Genomic DNA, 23,479 nt, shown 5'->3' on the forward strand with positions numbered 1-23,479 from the left:
TGATGGCCCAGAGCTTGGAAGTTACCTATATCCTAGTAAGATTATGCTGAATTTAGAGCAATAAATGTGAAGAAGTAACCTATCATCTTCTGAGTGAGAGCCAGAAAGAATCAGGTCAAAGGCGACAACAGGACTTGCATGAACTCCAAACCATAAGGACTTTCTAAGAGGGTCAAAGAAAGTGACTACAAGATCAACTAATACTTGATCTTGGAATAAGATTTGGGCTACATGGAGAAATACCTTCCTTATGTCAAAATATTTAGTAGACTGGGACCTGGAAACTAGGAGCACATTATAGTCTGAGGCTAGAGGGAATGGCCAAAAAGATAAAAACCAGGAGTCTGGTTCTGGGAAGGAGTGGGATATCCATCCCAGCTTGTAAAGCATCAACCCAAATTAATCTCAGAAGTTTCAGAAACTTGACTTGGAATTTATCTCAGATAGGGTTGAGTAAAGGGCTCAGTATTTTGTAATAGTCAAGCTATGCTGTGGCTACATCTCAGAAATTAACTAGGATCTGAGATCTATAGTCAATAAACTTGTTAATTTCTATGTTTACATTTTAGTTTCCCCCCTTTTAAAGTAAAGTTTCTTTACAAAATTTCAACTTTGCACTTGAATTAAAAAGAAAAGGGACTTTGTACTTTATAGCTAGGATGGAAGAAGGGAGAAATCTGTATATTCCAAGAGTCATATTCAGTATTAAAAGCTCTAAGAGTTAAGGCCCTGTTGGCATAAATTATGAGTGCCTATGAGAGATAGAGAAAAGTCACCTCTGACTGTTGGTCCTTTCCTCCTTGGTTGATTCCATCTCAGTTGAGATCTACATAACTGCCATAGAAATCGAGTTTCTGAAATAGGTGTTAGTAAAAAGGTAAGGAAACTGGTTTTGAGCTGTATGAGATTTTGCTTGGCTATAATTACTAACAGACCATTCTTGGTGAAGAAGAAAAGTATACACACACACATATATACACAAAGCACACACACACACACACACATATATACAAAAGCCAGGCTCTGGTTCTCTAAGTGGCAATCCATTATCTAGGATAAATCTTTATTTATAAATTTGCCCTTTTGTGGCTTGATTTAACATTGTATTAATTTCTAACTGGTGCTATAACAAATTACCACAAATATAGTGGCTTAAAATAACACATATTTAAATTCTTACAGCTCTTAAAGTCAGAAGTCCAAAATAAGCCTTATGGGTATTATAAGGTAAAATCAAAATTAAAAGGTCAGCAGGCTGGTTCCTTCTAGAGAATTTGTTCCTTGCCTCTTCCAATTTCTAGAGGATAAGGCTAGCAGCCGTATCACTCCAATCTCTTGCTTCTGTCCCCACATGTCCTGCTTCTACAGGCAGATATCCCTTTGGCTCCCTCTTATAAATAGGACACCTATGATTACATTTAGGGCTCACATGGATAATCCAGAATAATCCTATTTCAATCTCTTTAGTTTCATCACATTGTCAACTCCCTTTTATTATATACGGTAACATTCACAGGTGCCAGGGATTAGGGCCTGGATGTCTTTGGGGACCATTTTTCAGCCTTCCACAGTCCATACTCTGGCCCCTAAAGATTCATATCCCTCCAATTTACAAAGTGCATTCACTCCACCCCAACATTCCCCAAACTCTCAACACATCACAGCATCAACTGAAGTACAAAATACCTTCTAAATATCATTATTCATAAAGCCCCACGTCTCATCATCTAAATCAGGTATGAGTGAGGATCTGGGTATGATACATTCTGAAGCAAAATTCCTACCTGTGGACCTTTGAAACTAGAAAATAAGTTATATTCTCTCAAAATACAGGCATAGAATACAAATTATAGACATTCTCATTCCAAAATGGAGAAAATGGAAGGAAGGAGTCAACAGCCCTGTTTGGGGCTTTTAAAATCTAACTGGGCAAACTCCATTAGGTTTCAAGGCATGGTAGTAATCCTCTGTGGTTTTAGGCTCTGCCATCTGAGCCCAAGGCACCTCCCTTGAAGTCATACTTCCTTTTTCTTGAAGAGTAGCATTTGTTTAAAGCTTAGTAGTTTTATCAGCCTGCTTTCTGGCTATAGAGTTTGGGAAGTCCAATATCCTCCTTTAATCTTGTCCTCTCTCTGTCCCTTTCAGTCCAATTTGGCATTGTTTCTGCATGTAGAACATTCTCAAAAACTTTGTATTACATATATGTCATGGCGGTTCATGCCATTAGCCAAGAGGGTCCTCTCCCAAGATCTTTCCTGTATAATAATATCTCTAGTCCTAGATTCTGCTGATATGGTTGAGGGAATCCACGAGTCACAAGCCTATTCTCTTTAAAGAGCCCACTGTGTAAATGAATACACTGATCTTTTGATCTTTCTGAAGCACTAGCAAAAGGTTGTCCAGCCATACCCTTGACCTTTTTTTCCAGAGCATGCTTTCCTAACAGTAAATCTCCTAATTTTATCATCTTTTCCAATCCGAGAATTTCATCAAGTCCTAGTTCCTTTTTGCTTAACTGCTCTTCCTTCAATTTACCTCTTTCCTCTTGCATTTTACTATAAGCAGCCAGAAAAAGCCAGGTCATGATTTCAACACTCTGCTAGAAAATCTCCTCAGCTAAATATCCAAGTTCATAATTTGTAGTTGTGTTTTCCATATAATAGGACACAATTCAGCTAACAATCTCCTGCTGTGACTATATGACAAGGATCCTTTTCCTCCAGTTTGCAAGAACATGTTCCTCATTTCTTTCTGAGCACTTACCAGCAATGCCTTTAGCATCCCAACAGTTTAAGGCAATATAGGCTTTTCTACCATGTGACTCAAAATTCTTCCAGCCTCTATCCATTACCTGATTCCAAAGCCACTTCCGCATTTGTATATATTTGTTACAGCATCACCCCATTTCTCAGTACCAAAATCTGTATTACTTTCCCATTCCTGCTGTTAATAAATTACCACAAACTTAGTGGCTTAAAACAACACATATTCATTCTCTTACAGTTCTGGAGGTCAGAAGCCCAACATGAGTCTTACAAGAATAAAAACAAAATCAAGGTATTAACAGGGCCGATTTCTTCTGAAAGTTCCAGGAGAGAATCTGTTCCTTTTCAATTCTAACCAATAGAGGCTGTGGGCATTCCTTAAAAATCTTTGGCTCATAGCTGCATCACTCCAATCTCTTGTTCTGTTTTCACATGTCCTACCTTCTATACTATGAACTCCTTCTGCTTTCCTTGTATAAGGACACTTGTGATTATATTTAGGGTCCACCTGGAAAATCCAGGATAATCCTTCTCATCTCACGCTCCTTAAACTAATCATACCTGCAAAATCTCTTCTGCTATATAAGGTAATATTCACAGGTTCCAGGAATTAGGACTTAGATACCTTTGGGGGCCATTATTCAGTCTTCCAAAAGGGTAGTTTAGAAACTTTTGCAGATCCTTTCTTTGTTTTTTCAGTTAACAGCATAGTAATTTCTTTAATGTAAAATCTGTAACAAATTGTATAAATCTGTAATTTGTAGTAATTTGCTTAATGTGTCGATCACAAAGTTTCATAAATTAAATAAAAATTGCATACTAATTAAAATAAGTTTTAGATTAAATGAAATTTAAAAATTTTGTCAACCAATTCATTACATGACAAAGTATAAAAAGACCTAAAAACAAGTTCCTTGGCTATTACTTTACCTAAAATTAGCATGTATTCAAAACAGAAATATAGGTCTCAAGAAAGGGGAGAACATGTTAGTTAAGCATGCACTTGGAATGAAGATACAATATTGTTTGCTAACAGTTATGCCCTAAGTACTAGACTTCATAAACACATCTAAAATTATCAAGCCTGCTCAGGATATATTGGGTCAGAAACTTAGGTTCCAGAGACTTCAAATTCCTTTTCAGATCCAGTTGAATAAAGCAGTTACAAAACCAAGAAAAAATAAAAAGGAAAGAAATCAGCCTGTATTGAATAATGCTTTGATTATTATAATGATTATTAAGGCCAGTTTCCTTACCTAGGCTGGAATAAATGTGGCTGAGAATACGGGCTGGTTGTACTCTGATAGGGTATACCTCAGCAATGGTCTCTACATCAATTCCCTTGTCCTTCAAAATGGCCTTGATTTCTTCTGTCTCAGCTAGAATGGAAACTAAGAAAGAAAGAAAGATGAGGTCAATAGAAACTTTTATTTTAATAGGAACCTAAAAATCTCTCAAGCCACATAATTTCTTCTGAAGGGAAGAGAAAGAAAATGGGAGGAAATCAATAGTTATTGAGGAACTTTTATGAAACACATACCATGCTAGGTACATAACACTGTTGCCTAAATGAAAACGCTAAAAGGATCTCTTGACTAGAGAATTAGGTTCTGCTTTTTTGGCTAAGTACCTATGTGCTCCTAGAGATTGCCACACTCTCTTTATGTCTGAGATTCCATGTGTAAGTAGGAAAAAAAAATCCAATGTGAGGTGTGTTATAGCTTTGGTAATAGTTGCTTCTCCAAGGCTCTTTCTTATCCATACCCTTAAGACCAGACAGATTTTGAGGGTAATAGTAAGAATTACTGTATAGCTAGAGAATGGTAGAAGACAAGGTAAACTCGGAATATAGAACTGGGGTACCATAGATAAAATTGTGTGTGGTTCTTTTGGGAGTTGGGGGGCAGGGATACCACTTCTGTAGATTCTGAGCCTGCCAAACCTGGACAGCTCCCTTTTCAAAAATTTTTTTAACACTTTACTTATTTTTGAGAGACATAGAGAGACACAGCATGATCAGGGGAAGGACAGAGAGAGAGGGAGACACAGAATCCGAAGCAGGCTCCAGGCTCTGAGCTGTCAGCACAGAGCCTGATGTGGGACTCAAACTCACAAACCGCGGGTTCATGACCTGAGCTGAAGTCGGACACTCAACCAACTGAGCCACCCAGGCGCCCTTCCCTTTTCTTCCTTTTATATTTATGTCTGTGAAGTGGTTATCATACTCACTAAGCAAGAGGCCAGGCCAGTTCCCTGACTCTTTTGTTTACTCTCCCTCTAGAGGACAGATACCTGGTTGAGGGCTAATAATCCAAGTGGGGCCTCAGCTAGTTTGACACTAAGCACCAGGGGCAAACATGCACCTTCTTGTTCCTCCAGTGCTGGTAGATGTGTTGAATTGGATAATGGGAAAATGAAGGTACCATTTGGTTCATTCAAGTTGACTAGCATTTTCTATGTTGAGCATCAGGGGCAAAAACCTAGTTAACAGAGTGCCACTTTCTTTATCTTTGCCATTATCTTTTGTGTGTATCTTTCTATCTTGGGGTCCTCATGGCATTGTGTTACTGTGGTCTGGGTCAGGAAATGCAGGATACACCGATCATAGGGTCCCCTGGACATAACACAATTTTGATTACTTAGAACTAAAAACACAAAAATGACAGATTCTCCAGGGAAAATGTACAAAGGAAGAATGATAATGCAGCTAAGGAAAGTCCAGGAAAACACATGTGGTTATCCATTCATTTATTAACAAACATTTATTAAGCACCTAAGTGGATGAGGTACTATGCTAGGCATTAGGGATAAAGAGATGGATAAATTAGTCTCTCTCTTAAAGGAGCTTACAGTGTAATGGAATTACACATAAACTGATTATAAACTAAGCTGCTATGTAAATAAAGATATGCACAAAACATTATAAGCCACCCAAATGCAACACCTGTAATGTCTGGGACTTGTAGGGAGTGGTTTCAGAAAAGGCTTTCTGGAAGAGTTGATATCTAAGCTGAATTTGAAAGAATGAATGTTAGCCAGGAGAAAGAAAGGAATAGGAATGGGGAAATCCATTTAAAAAAAAATTTTTTTTAGTGTTTATTTATTTTTGAGACAGAGAGAGACAAAGCATGAACGGGGGAGGGTCAGAGAGAGGGAGACACAGAATCCGAAACAGGCTCCAGGCTCTGAGCTGTCAGCACAGAGCCCGACGCGGGGCTCGAACTCACGGACCGCGAGATCATGACCTGGGCCGAAGTCGGCCGCTTAACTGACTGAGCCACCCAGGCGCCCCCGGGAAATCCATTTTAGGTAGAAGGTACACAATGGTCATAAAACATGGAAATGAAAAAAGAATGTGTATGTATTGGGGAGGGGGAAACTACATACACTTCAATGTTGCTGTAGCATAAAATACCTTGCATGATGGTAAAAAAAAAAAAAAGAATCTGGAAAGGCAGACAGAGGTTAGATTTTTATGGAGGGTATATGTGACACTTTAAAGATTTTGTATTTTATCCTTGGGTAATGATTTCCAAACTTCATTCTACTAAGCTTCAGGGACCTGCAGAGGGCAATGCAATTGGTAGCAGGAGTAGAGAGGACTGAAAGAGAGGCAACTGAGCAACACTCTGGGGCACTAGGAATAGTTTCAACCCCAACAGTTGAGCTCTTTTTTTACTTTACATTTTATAAAAACATTTAGAAAATGCCACCAATGTGCTAGGCACTGCCAAATGCTAGGTGTACAGAGATAGGCACGATCCCTGGAGAAAATGACATTGACATTGAGTTCTGCTAGAAGGCTGAATGGAAATTAATCTGGCAAAGGTGAAGGTAAAAATATGAGAAGTTGTTCCAGACAGAAGAAAAAGCAGAAACAAAGGCTCAAAGGCAGCACAGAACAAGGCAGATATGGGAATTATATAATGCTCTTTACAGCAGGAGCATGAAGTGTGAAGGAGCCATGTAAAAAATGACAATGGAGACAGGGTCAGGCACCAGATCCTAAAGGACCTTATAAGCCATATGAAGGAGGTTGGCAACAGAAACCACTGTAGAGTTGTAATCAGGAAAATAATATGTCCATATCTGTACCTTAAAAAGCATATTAATGTTGATGATTAAAGAATAAGCTGATAGTCTGTAGTGGGCCTAGACTGAAGACTTAAAAATCCATTGCAGTAATGCAAGTGAGAGATGTTGATTACCTAGATTAGGATCATGGCATCGGCACTGAAGAGGACTAGATGGATTTCAGAGTCATTTAGAAGGTAAAGAAATCAGGATTTTTTAAGTGATTGAATATAGGAGGTGAGAGAGGGGGAGATATTGAGAATGATTCCCCAGGAATTTATATGTGGAACTGAGAATGGTGTGTGCCTTTAATGACACAGGCATATAGGGAGAAAAGCAGGCATGGGTGATATAGTAGTAGGAGGGTGCAGCTGAATAATTTTAGACATGTCGGGTTTTTCTTTTTTTAAAAAATTTTTTAATGTTCATTTATTTTTGAGAGAGAGACACACACAGAGTGTGAGTGGGGGAGGGGCAGAGAGAGACAGGGAGACACAGAATCCGAAGAAGGCTCCAGGCTCTGAGCTGGCATGGCATGATGTGGGGCTTGAACTCACGAGCTGTGAGATCATGACCTGAGCTGAAGTTGGATGCTTAACTGACTGAGCCACCCAGGCACCCCAAGACATGTTGAGTTTTTCTAAGTTTATTTATTTATTTTGAGAGAGAGAAAGAGAGAGAGCGAGCGAGCATGAGCAGGGGAGGGGCAGAGAGAGAATTCCAAGCAGGCTCCATGCTCAGCCCCAATGCGGGGCTCGACCTCATGACTGTGAGATCATGACCTGAGCTAATTTAAAGAATTGGATTCTTAACTGACCGAGCCACTAGACATGTACCTGTAGACATGCTGAGTTAGAAGTGAATGTGAGACATCCAAGTGGGGCTGTCTTAAAGGACAGCAATAAAGATTCAGGAGTCATTAGCATACAAAGAGATGAGATGGGTCAAGGAGAATACTTAGAGAAAAAGATAAGAGAACCCAGAATACAACCTTGAGAAAGTTCAACATATAAGAAATGGGCAGATAACAAAGCCTGGGGTGGGAATGAGGAGTTCTTGTCTCAAGGCTTGTATTTTCTCTATGATATAGGAAGTGAAGTCATCTTCTGAGAGGGAAGAAGTGAGGAGGTAGGGAAAGGGAGAAGGTCTGGAATAGGAGCCTGACAGACCAGAACAAATATTCTGAGTAAGAAGGTCTATGGATGTAAGTCCTAGGAATACCAACAATTAAGGGTCAAAGAGAAGAGGAAGCCCAGAATGAGGCAGAAAAATGCAAAATCCAGGTTGAAGAAGATCCAAGAGATGGTATCACAGAAGGCATGTGAGTTAAGAGTTTCTGAAAAGATAAACAACAAATGAAACAGAAAGATCTACTATGGTGTGGATTGAAAAATATCTACTAAGTTTTTCAATAACTTAAGCAAAAGCATTTTCAGAGGAGTAATAAGCCACACTGGAAAGGACTGCAGAATGCATGGAATATAAAGAAGCAGAAATTCGGATGAGAAAGGAAAGACAGGATTACTAAAGGGTGACAGGTATGTAAATGAACTAAAAAACAGAGCCAAAAGAGTTTGAAGATTAGAGGAAAGAGCAGATTTCTAGGAAGGCTGGGGATGAGGATAGGATCAAGCATTAGAAGGAGGAGTTGGTCTTAAAGAGAAGAAACACCTTTTTTTGCGACTGGAGAAAAGGGGACAAGGATAAGTGAAGATATAAGTTAAGATTGTGGTGGAGGGTTGGGAAACAGACAGTGATCATAATATTAACATTATCTAGCTAGATTAAGATATCTAACCTTGGTAGCAGGCCAAGAAAAAGGATGAAAACAAGGGATGGGCTTGAAAACAGAAGGTTTAGAATAGTGGTTGAAAAGAATGAAAATGCTGAGTAACAGTAAGAACAAGGACTAACAGGAGGCACTGTGGGCCTAGCTGGGTTGGAGACTTCAGAATTACAGTGCTACCATCTGCTGATTTGTGTGATTTCTTTCCAGTAGAATTTAGTAGACCAGGTATAGGATCAGAAAATGCAGAATGGAAGAGGCTGAGAAGATGACAGACTAGGGGGACCTAAAGATTGTCTCATCCCACAGATACAACTAGATAACACTCACATCAGTGTAAATAACCCAGAAAACAATTTGAAAACTGGCAGAACAAACTCCACAACTTAAGGTAGGGAAGAGGCCACAATGAAGAAGGTAGAAAGGGCAAAGATGCAGTTTGGGAGCAAAATGGACTGTGGCCATCTGTAGCGGGGAGGGAGCCGGTGGCACAGAGAAGAGCAAAAAACAGACTATTACACCGAGGAGCCCAAATGGGGAGGAAAAATCCCCATAACACTTGGCTTTGAAAGCAAGAGGGGATGAGTTTTGTGAATTCCTACAACCATCAGGACTTAAAGCCTGGAATTTTAAAAATTAGCAGTTTCAGCTCTGGGAGAACCCAGAGGGCATTAGGAAGTGGAATCCCTGCCCTTTAAGAGACCACGACAAACAACCAGCAGGATATAGTGTGGAGCAGCAGCATGAAACACACTGGGGACAAATGAGAGGGAGAGTTATTTACTCATCTCAGAGCATGTCCCTGAGTGATCACAGTGAGACCCTTCCAGGAATAAAGGAGCTGGAAGGTACCATTTCTGTCCCTCACCACTCAGCATAAATACATGGCCACTGGCAGGAACCAGCAGTGTTGAAACTTGCTACTTAACTTGTTTACACCAAATCCTGCCATTCCCACATTTGGGTGGATCTGCCCTTCCCAGTCATGCTTGCCTGAGTCATGGCGTTGCAGGTCCCCTCCCCCAGAACACAGGTGGAAACCCCACCAACACCTTATCTCCCAATCCACATGTTCTGTGGGACTAAAGTTCCAGTGCCAGTGTCAGGTCTCATTTTGCACGCTGACAGGTACATACCTTGTTAAAATATGCTCCACCCAGCTAGGGACCAAACACTGACAACAATAGGCAAAGAGAGCCCCTGCAGACAACTTGACTAAAGGAAAAAGAGGCCAGAACTCAAGAGTAGGGCATACACAGCCCACATAAGAAATCCTTCCTGAAGTTCCAGGTCCTAGGGAATGGGACACCACACAGCAAGACACTATGGGACCTCTTCTTCATAAGGCTATTATCATTAGGAACAACAGAAGTAAGTGACTTTCCTCACACAGAAAAGACACAGAGACTTAGACAAAATGAGGAGACAGAGGAATATGTTACAAAAGAAATAAAAGGACCAAATCACAGCAAGAGACTTAAGTAAAATAAATGTAAGTAGAATTCCTGATAGAGAATTTGAAGTAATGGTCTTTTAAAGATACTTGTTGAACTTGAGAAAAGAGTGGAAGCCATCAGGGAGACCTTTAACAAAGAGATAAAAAAAGAACCAATCAAAGATGAAGAAGACAATAACTGAAATTAAAAATACACTTGATGGGGGGCGCCTGGGTGGCTCAGTCAGTTAAGTGTCTGACTTCAGCTCAGGTCACGATCTCACGGTCTGTGAGTTTGAGCCCCACGTCGGGCTCTGGGCTGATGGCTCAGAGCCTGGAGCCTGCTTCCGATTCTGTGTCTCCCTCTCTCTCTGCCCCTACCCCGTTCATGCTCTGTCTCTCTCTGTCTCAAAAATAAATAAACGTTAAAAAAAAATAAAAAAAATACACTTGATGGAATAAATAGGATGCTAGAGGAAGTAGAAAAACAAATTACTGACCTGAAAGACAGAGTAATGGAAAATAATTAAGCTGAAAGAATGAGAGGAAAAAAATATTATGCAAACTGAGAATAGCCTTAGGGAACCCAGGGACTCCATCAAGGTAATAACATTCACATTATAGAGATCCCAGAAGAAGAAAAGAGAGAATAGGAGATAGAAAATTTATTTGAAGAAATAATAGCTGAAAATTTCCCTAATATGGAGAAGGAAACATATCCACATCCAGGAGGCAAAGAAATCCCCATAAAAAATCAACCCTAGGAGGTCCACACTGAGTAATTAGTGTGGCATAGTAATTAAAATGGCAAAATTAGTGATGAATAATTTTAAAAGCAGCAAGAGAGAAGACAATTATATGCAAGGGAAACTCCATAAGGCTATCAGTAGATTTTTCAGCAGATCTTTGCAGACCAGAAGGGAGTGGCATGATATATTCAAAATGCTAAAAGGGAAAAATCTTCAGCCAAGAATACTCTATCAGCAAGGCTATAAATCATAATAGAAGGAGAGATAAAGAGTTCCTCAGATAAAAACTAAAGGAGTTCATGACCACTAAACCAGCTCTACAAGAAAGTAGTGGAAAGACCATAAGTAAGAGTATGAAAAGTAGTAAGATAATTATTTTACTTACAAAAGCAGTAAAAATAAGTATTTCTGTAAAACTCAGTCAACAGATTCATAAAATAAAAGGATGTAGACTATGACACCATATACCTAAAGTGTTGGGGGGTGGTTAATGAAGACTGGGTTTCAAGGAAACCCACTGTACAGTGTACAGTGTAAGTGACACACTGTACCAAATGGATTTAACAGATATTTTCAGAAAATTTCATCCCCAAACAGGAGAATACACATTCTTCTCAAGTGCACATGGAACATTCTCCATTATAGATCACAATTAGGCCACAAGTCTCAACAAATTTAAAAAGGTCAAAGTCATACCTTGCATCTTTTCTGACCACAACGCTATGAAACTAGAAATCAACCACAAGAAAAAAATCTGGAAAGACCATAAATACTTGGAGGTTAAACAACATAAACAATGAATGGGCTCACCAGAAAATAAAAGAATAAAAAAGTACATAAAACAAATGAAATGAAAACACAATGGTCCAAAATTTTTGGGATGCTGCAAAAGTGGTTCTAAGAGGGAAATTTACAGCAATACAAGCCTATCTGAGGAAGCAAGAAAAATCTCAAATAAAAACCTAACTTTATACTTAAAGAAGGTAGAAAAAGAAGGAAAAACAAAACCCAAAACCAGCAGAAGGAATGAAATAATAAATAAATAATAAAGATTAGAGCAGAAATAAATGGTATAGAAACTAAAAAAAAACAATGGTACAGATCAATGAAACCAAGAGGTGGTTCTTTGCAAAGATCAACAAAACTGATAAACCTCTAACCAGAATTAACACCTATTCTTCTCAAATTATTCCAGAACTTAGAAGAGGAAGAAAGCTTCCAAATTCATTCTATAAGGCCAGTTATCACCATGATACCAAAACCAGATGAAAATACCACAAAAAAAGAGAACTACAAGCCAATCTCTCAAAAATATACATGCAGATTCCTTCAGAAGATGGCGGCGTAGGAGGACGCTGGGCTCACCGCGCGTCCTGCTGATCACTTAGATTCCACCTACACCTGCCTAAAGAACCCAGAAAACCGCCAGAGGATTAGCAGAACAGAGTCTCTGGAGCCAAGCGCAGACGAGAGGCCCACGGAAGAGGGTAGGAAGGGTCGCGAGGCGGTGCGCGCTCCACGGACTGGCGGGAGGGAGCCGGGGCGGAGGGGCGGCTCGCCGGCCAAGCGGAGCCCCCGAGTCTGGCTGGCAAAAGCGGAGGGGCCGGACGGACTGTGTTCCGACAGCAAGCACGACTTAGCGTCTGGGAGGTCATAAGTTAACAGCTCTGCTCAGAAAGCGGGAAGGCTGGAGGACAAAGGGAGGGAGAGCTGCTGAGCCCCCGGACGGCAGAGCTCAGCTTGGCGGGGAACAAAGGCGCTCGCCAGCGCCATCTCCCCCGCCCATCCCCCAGCCAAAATCCCAAAGAGAACCAGTTCCTGCCAGGGAACTTGCTCGCTCCGCGCAAACACCCAACTCTGTGCTTCTGCGGAGCCAAACCTCCGGCAGCGGATCTGACTCCCTCCCGCTGCCACAGGGCCCCTCCTAAAGTGGATCACCTAAGGAGAAGCGAGCTAAGCCTGCCCCTCCTGCCCCCGTGCACCTTGCCTACCCACCCCAGCTAATACGCCAGATCCCCAGCACCACAAGCCTGACAGTGTGCAAGTAGCCCAGACGGGCCAAGCCACCCCACAGTGAATCCCGCCCCTAGGAGAGGGGAAGAGAAGGCACACACCAGTCTGACTGTGGCCCCAGCGGTGGGCTGGGGGCAGACATCAGGTCTGATTGTGGCCCCGCCCAGCAACTCCAGTTATACACCACAGCACAGGGGAAGTGCCCTGCAGGTCCTCACCACTCCAGGGACTATCCAAAATGACCAAACGGAAGAATTCCCCTCAGAAGAATCTCCAGGAAATAACAACAGCTAATGAACTGATCAAAAAGGATTTCAATAATATAACAGAAAGTGAATTTAGAATAATAGTCATAAAAATAATCGCTGGGCTTGAAAACAGTATACAGGACAGCAGAGAATCTCTTGCCACAGAGATCAAGGGACTAAGGAACAGTCACGAGGAGCTGAAAAACGCTTTAAACGAAATGCAAAACAAAATGGAAACCACGACGGCTCGGATTGAAGAGGCAGAGGAGAGAATAGGTGAACTAGAAGATAAAGTTATGGAGAAAGAGGAAGCTGAAAGAAAGAGAGATAAAAACATCCAGGAATATGAGGGGAAAATTAGAGAACTAAGTGATACACTAAAAAGAAATAATATACGCATAATTGGTATCCCAGAGGAGGAAGAGAGAGGGAAAGGTGCTGAAGGGGTACTTGAAGAAATTATAGCTGAGAACTTCCCTGAACTGGGGAAGGAAAAAGGCATTGAAATCCAAGAGGCACAGAGAACTCCCTTCAGACGTAACTTGAATCGATCTTCTGCACGACATATCATAGTGAAACTGGCAAAATACAAGGATAAAGAGAAAATTCTGAAAGCAGCAAGGGATAAACGTGCCCTCACATATAAAGGGAGACCTATAAGACTCGTGACTGATCTCTCCTTTGAAACTTGGCAGGCCAGAAAGGCTTGGCACGATATCTTCAGTGTGCTAAACAGAAAAAATATGCAGCCGAGAATCCTTTATCCAGCAAGTCTGTCATTTAGAATAGAAGGAGAGATAAAGGTCTTCCCAAACAAACAAAAACTGAAGGAATTTGTCACCACTAAACCAGCCCTACAAGAGATCCTAAGGGGGATCCTGTGAGACAAAGTACCAGAGACATCACTACAAGCATAAAACATACAGACATCACAATGACTCTAAACCCATATCTTTCTATAATAACACTGAATGTAAATGGATTAAATGCGCCAACCAAAAGACATAGGGTATCAGAATGGATAAAAAAACAAGACCCATCTATTTGCTGTCTACAAGAGACTCATTTTAGATCTGAGGACACCTTTAGATTGAGAGTGAGGGGATGGAGAACTATTTATCATGCTCCTGGAAGCCAAAAGAAAGCTGGAGTAGCCATACTTATATCAGACAAACTAGACTTTAAATTAAAGGCTGTAACAAGAGATGAAGAAGGGCATTATATAATAATCACAGGGTCTATCCACCAGGAAGAGCTAACTATTATAAATGTCTATGCGCCAAATACCCGAGCCCCCAGATATATAAAACAATTACTCATAAACATAAGCAACCTTATTGATAAGAATGTGGTCATTGCAGGGGACTTTAACACCCCACTTACAGAAATGGATAGATCATCTAGACACACAGTCAATAAAGAAACAAGGGCCCTGAATGATACATTGGATCAGATGGACTTGACAGATATATTTAGAACTCTGCATCCCAAAGCAACAGAATATACTTTCTTCTCGAGTGCACATGGAACATTCTCCAAGACAGATCACATACTGGGTCACCAAGCAGCCCTTCATAAGTGTACAAGAATTGAGATCATACCATGCACACTTTCAGACCACAATGCTATGAAGCTTGAAATCAACCACAGGAAAAAGTCTGGAAAACCTCCAAAAGCATGGAGGTTAAAGAACACCCTACTAACGAATGAGCGGGTCAACCAGGCAATTAGAGAAGAAATTAAAAAATATATGGAAACAAACGAAAATGAAAATACAACAATCCAAACACTTTGGGACGCAGCGAAGGCAGTCCTGAGAGGAAAATACATTGCAATCCAGGCCTATCTCAAGAAACAAGAAAAATCCCAAATACAAAATCTAACAGCACACCTAAAGGAAATAGAAGCAGAACAGCAAAGGCAGCCTAAACCCAGCAGAAGAAGAGAAATCATAAAGATCAGAGCAGAAATAAACAATATAGAATCTAAAAAAACTGTAGAGCAGATCAACGAAACCAAGAGTTGGTTTTTTGAAAAAATAAACAAAATTGACAAACCTCTAGCCAGGTTTCTCAAAAAGAAAAGGGAGATGACCCAAATAGATAAAATCATGAATGAAAATGGAATGATTACAACCAATCCCTCAGAGATACAAACAATTATCAGTGAATACTATGAAAAATTATTTGCCAACAAACTGGACAACCTGGAAGAAATGGACAAATTCCTAAACACCCACACGCTTCCAAAACTCAGTCAGGAGGAAATAGAAAGCTTGAACAGACCCATAACCAGCGAAGAAATTGAATCGGTTATCAAAAATCTCCCAACAAATAAGAGTCCAGGACCAGATGGCTTCCCAGGGGAGTTCTACCAGACGTTTAAAGCAGAGATAATACCTATCCTTCTCAAGCTGTTCCAAGAAATAGAAAGGGAAGGAAAACTTCCAGACTCATTCTATGAAGGCAGTGTTACTTCGATTCCCAAACCAGACAGAGACCCAGCCAAAAAAGAGAACTACAGGCCAATATCCCTGATGAATATGGATGCAAACATTCTCAATAAGATACTAGCAAATCGAATTCAACAGCATATAAAAAGAATTATTCACCATGATCAAGTGGGATTCATTCCTGGGCTGCAGGGCTGGTTCTACATTCTCAAATCAATCAACGTGATACGTCACATTAATTAAAGAAAATATAAGAACCATATGATCCTGTCAATCGATGCAGAAAAGGCATTTGACAAAATTCAGCAACCTTTCTTAATAAAAACCCTCGAGAAAGTCTGGATAGAAGGAACATACTTAAACATCATCAAAGCCACTTATGAAAAGCCCACAGCTAACATCATCCTCAATGGGGAAAAACTGAGAGCTTTTTCCCTGAGATCAGGAACATGACAGGGATGTCCACTCTCACTGCTGTTGTTTAACATAGTGTTGGAAGTTGTAGCATCGGCAATCAGACAACAAAAGGAAATCAAAGGCATCAAAATTGGCAGAGATGAAATCAAGCTTTCACTTTTTGCAGATGACATGATATTATACATGGAAAATCCGACAGACTCCACCAAAAGTCTGCTAGAACTGATACATGAATTCAGCAAAGTTGCAGGATACAAAATCAATGTACAGAAATCAGTTGCATTCTTATACACTAATAATGAAGCAACAGAAAGACAAAGAAACTGATCCCATTCACAATTGCACCAAGAAGCATAAAACACCTAGGGATAAATCTAACCAAAGATGTAAAAGATCTGTATGCTGAAAACTATAGAAAGCTTATGAAGGAAATTGAAGAAGATATAAAGAAATGGAAAAACATTCCGTGCTCATGGACTGGAAGAATAAATACTGTCAAAATGTCAATACTACCCAAAGCTATCTACACATTCAATGCAATCCCAATCAAAATTGCACCAGCATTCTTCTCGAGGCTAGAACAAGCAATTCTAAAATTCATATGGAACCACAAAAGGCCCTGAATAGCCAAAGTAATTCTGAAGAAGAAGACCAAAGCAGGAGGCATCACAATCCCAGACTTTAGCCTCTACTACAAAGCTGTAATCATCAAGACAGCATGGTATTGGCACAAAAACAGACACATAGACCAATGGAATAGAAACCCCAGAACTAGACCCACAAATGCATGGCCAAGTAATCTTTGACAAAGCAGGAAAGAACATCCAATGGAAAAACGACAGTCTCTTTAACAAATGGTGCTGGGAGAACTGGACAGCAACATGCAGAATGTTGAAACTAGACCACTTTCTCACACCATTCACAAAAATAAACTCAAAATGGATAAAGGACCTGAATGTGAGACAGGAAACCGTCAAAACACTAGAGGAGAAAGCAGGAAACGACCTGTCTGATCTCAGCCGCAGCAGTTTCTTTCTTGACACATCCCCAAAGGCAAGGGAATTAAAAGCAAAAATGAACTATTGGGACCTCATGAAGATAAAAGCTTCTGCACAGCAAAGGAAACAACCAACAAAACTAAAAGGCAACCAACGGAATAGGAAAAGATATTTGCAAATGACATATCGGACAAAGGGCTAGTATCCAAAATCTATAAAGAGCTCACCAAACTCTACACCTGAAAAACAAATAACCCAGTGAAGAAATGGGCAGAAAACATGAATAGACACTTCTCTAAAGAAGACATCTGGATGGCCAACAGTCACATGAAAAGATGCTCAACGTCGCTCCTCATCAGGGAAATATAAATCAAAACCACACTCAGATACCACCTCACACCAGTCAGAGTGGCCAAAATGAACAAATCAGGAGACTATAGATGCTGGAGAGGATGAGGAGAAACGGGAACCCTCCTGCACTGTTGGTGGGAATGCAAACTGGTGCAGCTGCTCTGGAAAACAGTGTGGAGGTTCCTCAAAAAATTAAAAATAGACCTACCTTATGACCCAGCAGTAGCACTGCTAGCAATGTACCCAAGGGATACAGGAGTACTGATGCATAGGGGCACTTGTACCCCAATGTTTATAGCAGCACTCTCAACAATAGCCAAATTATGGAAAGAGCCTAAACGTCCATCAACTGATGAATGGATAAAGAAATTGTGGTTTATATACACAATGGAGTACTACATGGCAATGAGAAAGAACGAAATATGGCCCTTTGTAGCAACGTGGATGGAACTGGAGAGTGTGATGCTAAGTGAAATAAGCCATTCAGAGAAAGACAGATACCATATGTTTTCACTCTTATGTGGATCCTGAGAAACTTAATAGAAACCCATGGGGGAGGGGAAGGGAAAAAAAAAAGAGGTTAGAGTGGGAGAGAGCCAAAGCATAAGAGACTCTTAAAAACTGAGAACAAATGGAGGGTTGATGGGGGGTGGGAGGGAGGGGGAGGGTGGTTGATGGGTATTGAAGAGGGCATCTTTTGGGATGAGCACTGGGTGTTGTATGGAAACCAATCTGACAATAAATTTCATATATTAAAAAAAATTTTTAAAAAAAGGGTATGAGAAGAAAGGAGTACTAACAGAAGAAGCACAGAAGTAATGTTCGGAAAGAAAGCAGAAACAATCAGGAGGCTACAATATCATGACAATGAAAAGACTTTCCAGAAGTAAGAAGTGGTTGAGAGTATCAAATAACATCATTTATTAAGCATTTTTTCATGATTAAGATTAATAGCAATCTTGAAACCAAACAGAACCAAGTTAATTGTATACTTTTTGAGGCTGAACAAAACACATGATAAACAATAAAGCCATCATTTACTGGTACAAAACAGATCTTTAATATAAAGTTTTAATGCTGGGAATAAGAATCCATACCTTGAACCACAACATCTGGCTTTGGTACAGTAGCAAACCTTCGATTCAGGGGATCAATTTCTCCAGGAGCTAAAAATCCCTAAAGAAAAACCATAAAAAGATTGTTACATCTCAACCAAAAAGCTAATTATTTTATGTAAGTAATTTATTTGTACAAGGTACCTAAATTCATGCTTTTTCCACCAGAGCCTTTCAGGGGAGTAAAAAGCTAATGTTTGAGGAGAAACAACACACCAGTGCCAAAACCTCACATCATAACCTGTGAGAGGCAGGTATGGAAAGAAAACAAATACCTTCTAATGGTGGCCACAAGTTCTTTGCTGGAAATAGATGGGGTGTAAGTGATAAGCAGAAAGTTTTTTAGCTACAACTCCACCTTCTCTGGATGCATACAATTAGATAATCAAATCACAGTGTTTATTATCAATAATTTAGGTCTTGTTTTCTCATTTATTCATGTGACTGTTATGCTTTATGCTCAGCATATATCTTTTGACTTGAATTTCTGTCCTTGCTGAAATGGGATGAATTCACCCATTTGCTCTTAAAAACACCATTCATTTCCTCCTTGTTCACAGCATTTAATTTATTTATAGCCCTGAATGAGAAAGTCATCAGGTAAGGATTATTTTAAACAAATCTTTCTGCTCATTATTGCTACATTCTTCATAATATCAACTAAAGATAATCAAACTTTTATGCTGTACACCTGAAACTCACATGGATGTATGTCAATTATAGCTCAGTGAAACTGAGAAAAAAAACAAAATAGAACAAAAACAGCTGCAAAAAATAGTCACGTATAAACAGGTCAAAGAGACTGGCTTAGAAAGGATAGCTAAGTCCCACCTTAGATCTTCTAGAAGCCTCAGTTATAACTTACCATAATAACCTACAATGGGGAAATAGATTTGCCGGTAAATCTGGAAAACTTCGAGAAAGAGAATGCTTACAATAGCTCAAAATATCAAAAATAAGCTGAACATAAAGTACAAAATTCTCAAGTGCTACATTTAAGAGCTGTTTCAACAGAATTTAACATAAAAAAAAAACATTTAAAGGGCCCCTTAACAAAAATAAACAAACAATAAATTTTTAAAAACTATGATGTTCCTGGGCCACCTGGGTAGCTCAGTCGGTTAAGCGTTAGACTCTTGATTTTGGCTTAGGTCATGATCTCAGGGTTCATGAGTTTGAGCCCCACACTGGGCTCTGTGCTGACAGTGAGGAGCCTGTCTGGGATTCTCATTCATTCTCTCTCTCTCTCTCTCTCTCTCTCTCTCTCTCTCTCTCTCTCTCTCTCTCTCTCTCTCTTTGCTTTTCCTCTCTCTCTCAAAATAAAGAAATAAAAATTTAAAAAAAACTATGATGTTCCCAAACACTTGTCATGGTGCCTAAGATTATCTTATCAGCTTACTCAATTAAATAATGAAACACCATATTGCTTGTAAAAGTTAGTACTTAAATCCATTATCAGTCAACATTACTATCTAAGCACAAGTGCATTCATCAGTCACCAGGCAAGGCACTAGGGGAGTATTTTGAAAGAGTAAGATCTAGGCCCTGATCTCAGAGCAGCTCTAAGTATAGTACCAAGGTAGGAAGCCCTAGGCAGTATGAGAGACATGGTTGCCAGGGGGAAAGATTTTTGTGAATGATTGGCCATATTCCCACTCTAAGCACCTGACCTAGAGGAAAATATATAATTAAGGCAGAATATAAAAGGCAAAAATACCTTTTGCCTTTTGCCTTTTAATGAGCTACTCACAAATATGATTCTTGCAGTGACTTAAGCAGAAAAAAAGTGGAAGAGGCTTGATACTTCCCCTTACCTCTGCCATCAAGCTTCCTAAGATGTACAGAGACTGACCCCACATATGGGGCAACTTGCCCATGGGGACTCGGTCCACAGTGTGAGGATTTTGATATTCTTCATCAACCTAAAGAAAAGATAAAGAAGCCACACAAAAGATAATAGAAGGTTAAAGATACTGGACAACAAAAGGGCTGAATCTGGATCGTGAATCATACCCTGTAAAACAGTTATATATGCAATGCACCGAAAAGCACTGTGACTACAACCTAGGGTAGTGCTCCTTTTTAAAAAATGTTTATTTATTTTTAAGAGAGAGAGAGAGACAGAGAGAGACAGAGTGTGAGTGAGGGAGGGGCAGAGAGAGGGAGACACAGAATCCAAAGCAGCTCCAGGCTCCGAGCTGTCAGCACAGAGCCCAATGTGGGGCTTGAACTTGTGAGCCGTGAAATCACGACCTGAGCTGAGGTCGGACACTTAACCTATTGAGCTACACAGGCACCCCGGGAAGTGCTCCTCTAAATGTAGGTACATACAAATCACCTGAGGATCTTATCCAAAGGCAGATTCTGAGTGTGGAGGAAAGCCTGAGATCTGCATTTCTAACAAACTTTCAGATGGTGCTGATGTTTCTAGAAGCTTATTACATCCATCCCCACCAGGATGGAAGATTACAACCCTCCCATGGCTAATGCTTCTTCGTAATGGAGAAGAGGAACAATGGTACTCCCGACTGGCATGGTGGGAAAACGGAGACCTACAACATTTTTCAAACCTGATCTACTCAAACAATCCCATATTACTGGCCTCAAAACAGAAAATACCAAATCCTGACAGTTTACACAGAACATCACTGTACATCTGCCTACTGATCTCCAATCATTCTTAACCTTAAGGTTTGGTATTTAAAAATAAATCAATATCTGGGGGTGTCTGGTTGGCTTAGTTGGGTAAGCTTCTGGCTCTTCATTCTGGCTCAGGTCATGATCTCTCGGTTTGTGGGTTCAAGCCCCACATCGGGCTCTGTGCTGACAGCATGGAGTCTGCTTGGGATTCTCTCTCTCTCCGTCCCTCTCTACCCCTCCCCTGTTCTGTCTCTCTCTCAAAATAAATAAGCTTTAAAAACATTTAAAAAATCAGTCTCTGAACAATTAATTTTTTTAAATTGAGGTATGGTTGACATATAAAAAGGCCATGCATATTTAATGTATGCATCTTGATGAGTTTGAGGATAAATATACACCCATGAAACTACCATTGTAATGTTTGTTCTTGCCCTTGTCTCATTATGCAACAGTGCCATAACTGAGACTGCTTTAAAAATTTATTTTCAGGGCGCCTGTTTGGCTCACTTGATTAAGTGTCCAGCTTCAGCTCAGGTCATGATCTCCCAGTTTGTGAGCTCAAGCCTCATATCAGGCTCTCTGCTCTCAGTGCAGAGCCTGCTTTGGATCCTCTGTATCCCTCTCTCTCTGTCCCTCCCCCATCATGCTCTCTCTCTCAAAAATGAAAATAAACATTAAAAAATTATTTTCATCGTTTCATGTGTCTGTTGGCCATCTGGATGTCTTCTTTGGAAAAGTTTCTATTCATGTCTTCTGCCCATATCTTCACTGGATTATTTGTTTTTTGGGTATGGAGTTGGGTGATGGGCATTGAGGAGGGCACCTGTTGGGATGAGCACTGGATGTTGTATGGAAACCAATTTGTCAATAAATTATACTTAAAAAATAAATTATTTTCAAAGGAGTTAAATCATATTTTTATCATCTTATACCTAAAGACAAATTTTTAGAACATGAAGATCAGAAAGTTAAAACTGGTTTGACTCAAATGAGGCAGTCCTGTGGAGGTACTGCTCTTCTCCCAGCTCCATGTAATGGTACTTGTCCAGCTCACCTTGTCCGGAGGAACACTATATAGCTCTGGCAAAAGTGGGACTCCATTTTTGCCCTTGATGAGGACAGTTTCAAGAGCCTCTCTATATTCTTGAACCTGTAGATAAAGGGAAAAAAAGTTTATAGAGTGTTCTCTCAGGAACTCAGGGAGTGTTGTAGCCAAAGAGAGTCCTATTGCAAAGGAACATATTCACCTAGTAAAATGGAGAAGAAAGGAAAGTAGCATTTGAGAAATGCTTATTGCAGGCCAGATACTATGCTAGCAGTTTTGCGTACTTGAACACATTTATAATTTTTACAACCATCCTAGGAGATATATGCAGTTAAAACCTTTTTACTGAAAAATGAAAGCTCAAGACATTATGAACTCGTGGAAGATCACGCAGAAAGTGTAAGGTTGAGCCTGGATTTGACCTCAAGTCAGCCTGTCTCCACAGGCCTGTTTTGATCCACTATGTACTATTCTAAACATAGCTTCTTGCCTTTACATGTACTGGCTTTTAAAACTGTATTTAAGGGGCGCCTGGGTGGCGCTCAGTCAGTTAAGTGTCCAACTTCAGCTCAGGTCATGATTTCAGGGTTCTTGAGTTCAAGCCCTGCATTGGGCTCTGTGCAGACAGCTCAGAGCCTAAAGCCTCCTTCAGATTCTCTATCTCCTCTCTCTGTCCCTCCCCCGCTCATGCTCTCTCTTTCTCTCAAAAATAAATAAACATTAAAAAAATATTTAAAAACTGTATTTTACCTGCTAAATTTTCTATTATAGTGAAGTTCACATTTTTTTGCTTAATAATTTGTGGTAGATTAGTAATACCTAAAAAGCAAACAAGACAAAACAGACAAAAAAAAAACCCATGATAATTTATGGTGGGGAAAAAACAGTTCTAACGGTTGTTTTGCAAACACAAATTTATTCTGATGCATTTGATGTATGAGGGAACAATTTGAGCATAACATAAATTTGACATTTGCTTACACACAATTGCAAGAGTATACACTCAGCTGAACTGAGCTGTGTAAGAATACCCAAAACATACACATGCACACACTTCAGGAGGAAAATAGAACCACGCTCATCCACGTTTCATGTTACAACTTTCTGTCCAATTTCAGACAACATTCCTTCTACCACTGCATAGTAACTCCTGAGCTGCTCCCTTTTCATGCCCACCCTAGGTACATGACTCTGTGCCTTCCTGTTTCTTTAATTTCCTTCCCTTTCTTCACAGTTTATTTTTTAATTATTCTGTCTGTTCTATGTTCTTTTTCTCTTTCTCCTCACTCTCGTGCTATCTTTCTTGTTCTCCTCCTCCGGCACACAGAGTAGTGGGTATGAGAGCCCAGCAGGTCAGCTGGCAGGAACATGGATGCATATGTCCATTAGCA

General features: G+C 40.1%; 1 protein-coding gene across 4 annotated transcripts in view; it reads right to left on the reverse strand.

The window, feature by feature from the left end:
- PHKA1 (phosphorylase kinase regulatory subunit alpha 1) overlaps positions 1 to 23,479 on the reverse strand; it is a 159,843-nt gene that overhangs the window by 98,578 nt on the left and 37,786 nt on the right. For all 4 annotated transcript variants that reach the window (XM_042974365.1, XM_042974364.1, XM_042974363.1 and 1 more), the window contains exons 11-14: positions 22,098 to 22,193; positions 20,218 to 20,325; positions 18,386 to 18,464; positions 4,022 to 4,156 (exon numbers count right to left, since the gene is read on the reverse strand). In XM_042974365.1, coding sequence (XP_042830299.1) covers positions 4,022 to 4,156; positions 18,386 to 18,464; positions 20,218 to 20,325; positions 22,098 to 22,193 — 418 coding nt within the window. The remainder of the gene's footprint in view (positions 1 to 4,021; positions 4,157 to 18,385; positions 18,465 to 20,217; positions 20,326 to 22,097; positions 22,194 to 23,479) is intronic.

The sequence above is a fragment of the Panthera tigris genome, chromosome X, assembly GCF_018350195.1.
Source record: "Panthera tigris isolate Pti1 chromosome X, P.tigris_Pti1_mat1.1, whole genome shotgun sequence".
NCBI classification, from domain to species: domain Eukaryota; kingdom Metazoa; phylum Chordata; class Mammalia; order Carnivora; family Felidae; genus Panthera; species Panthera tigris.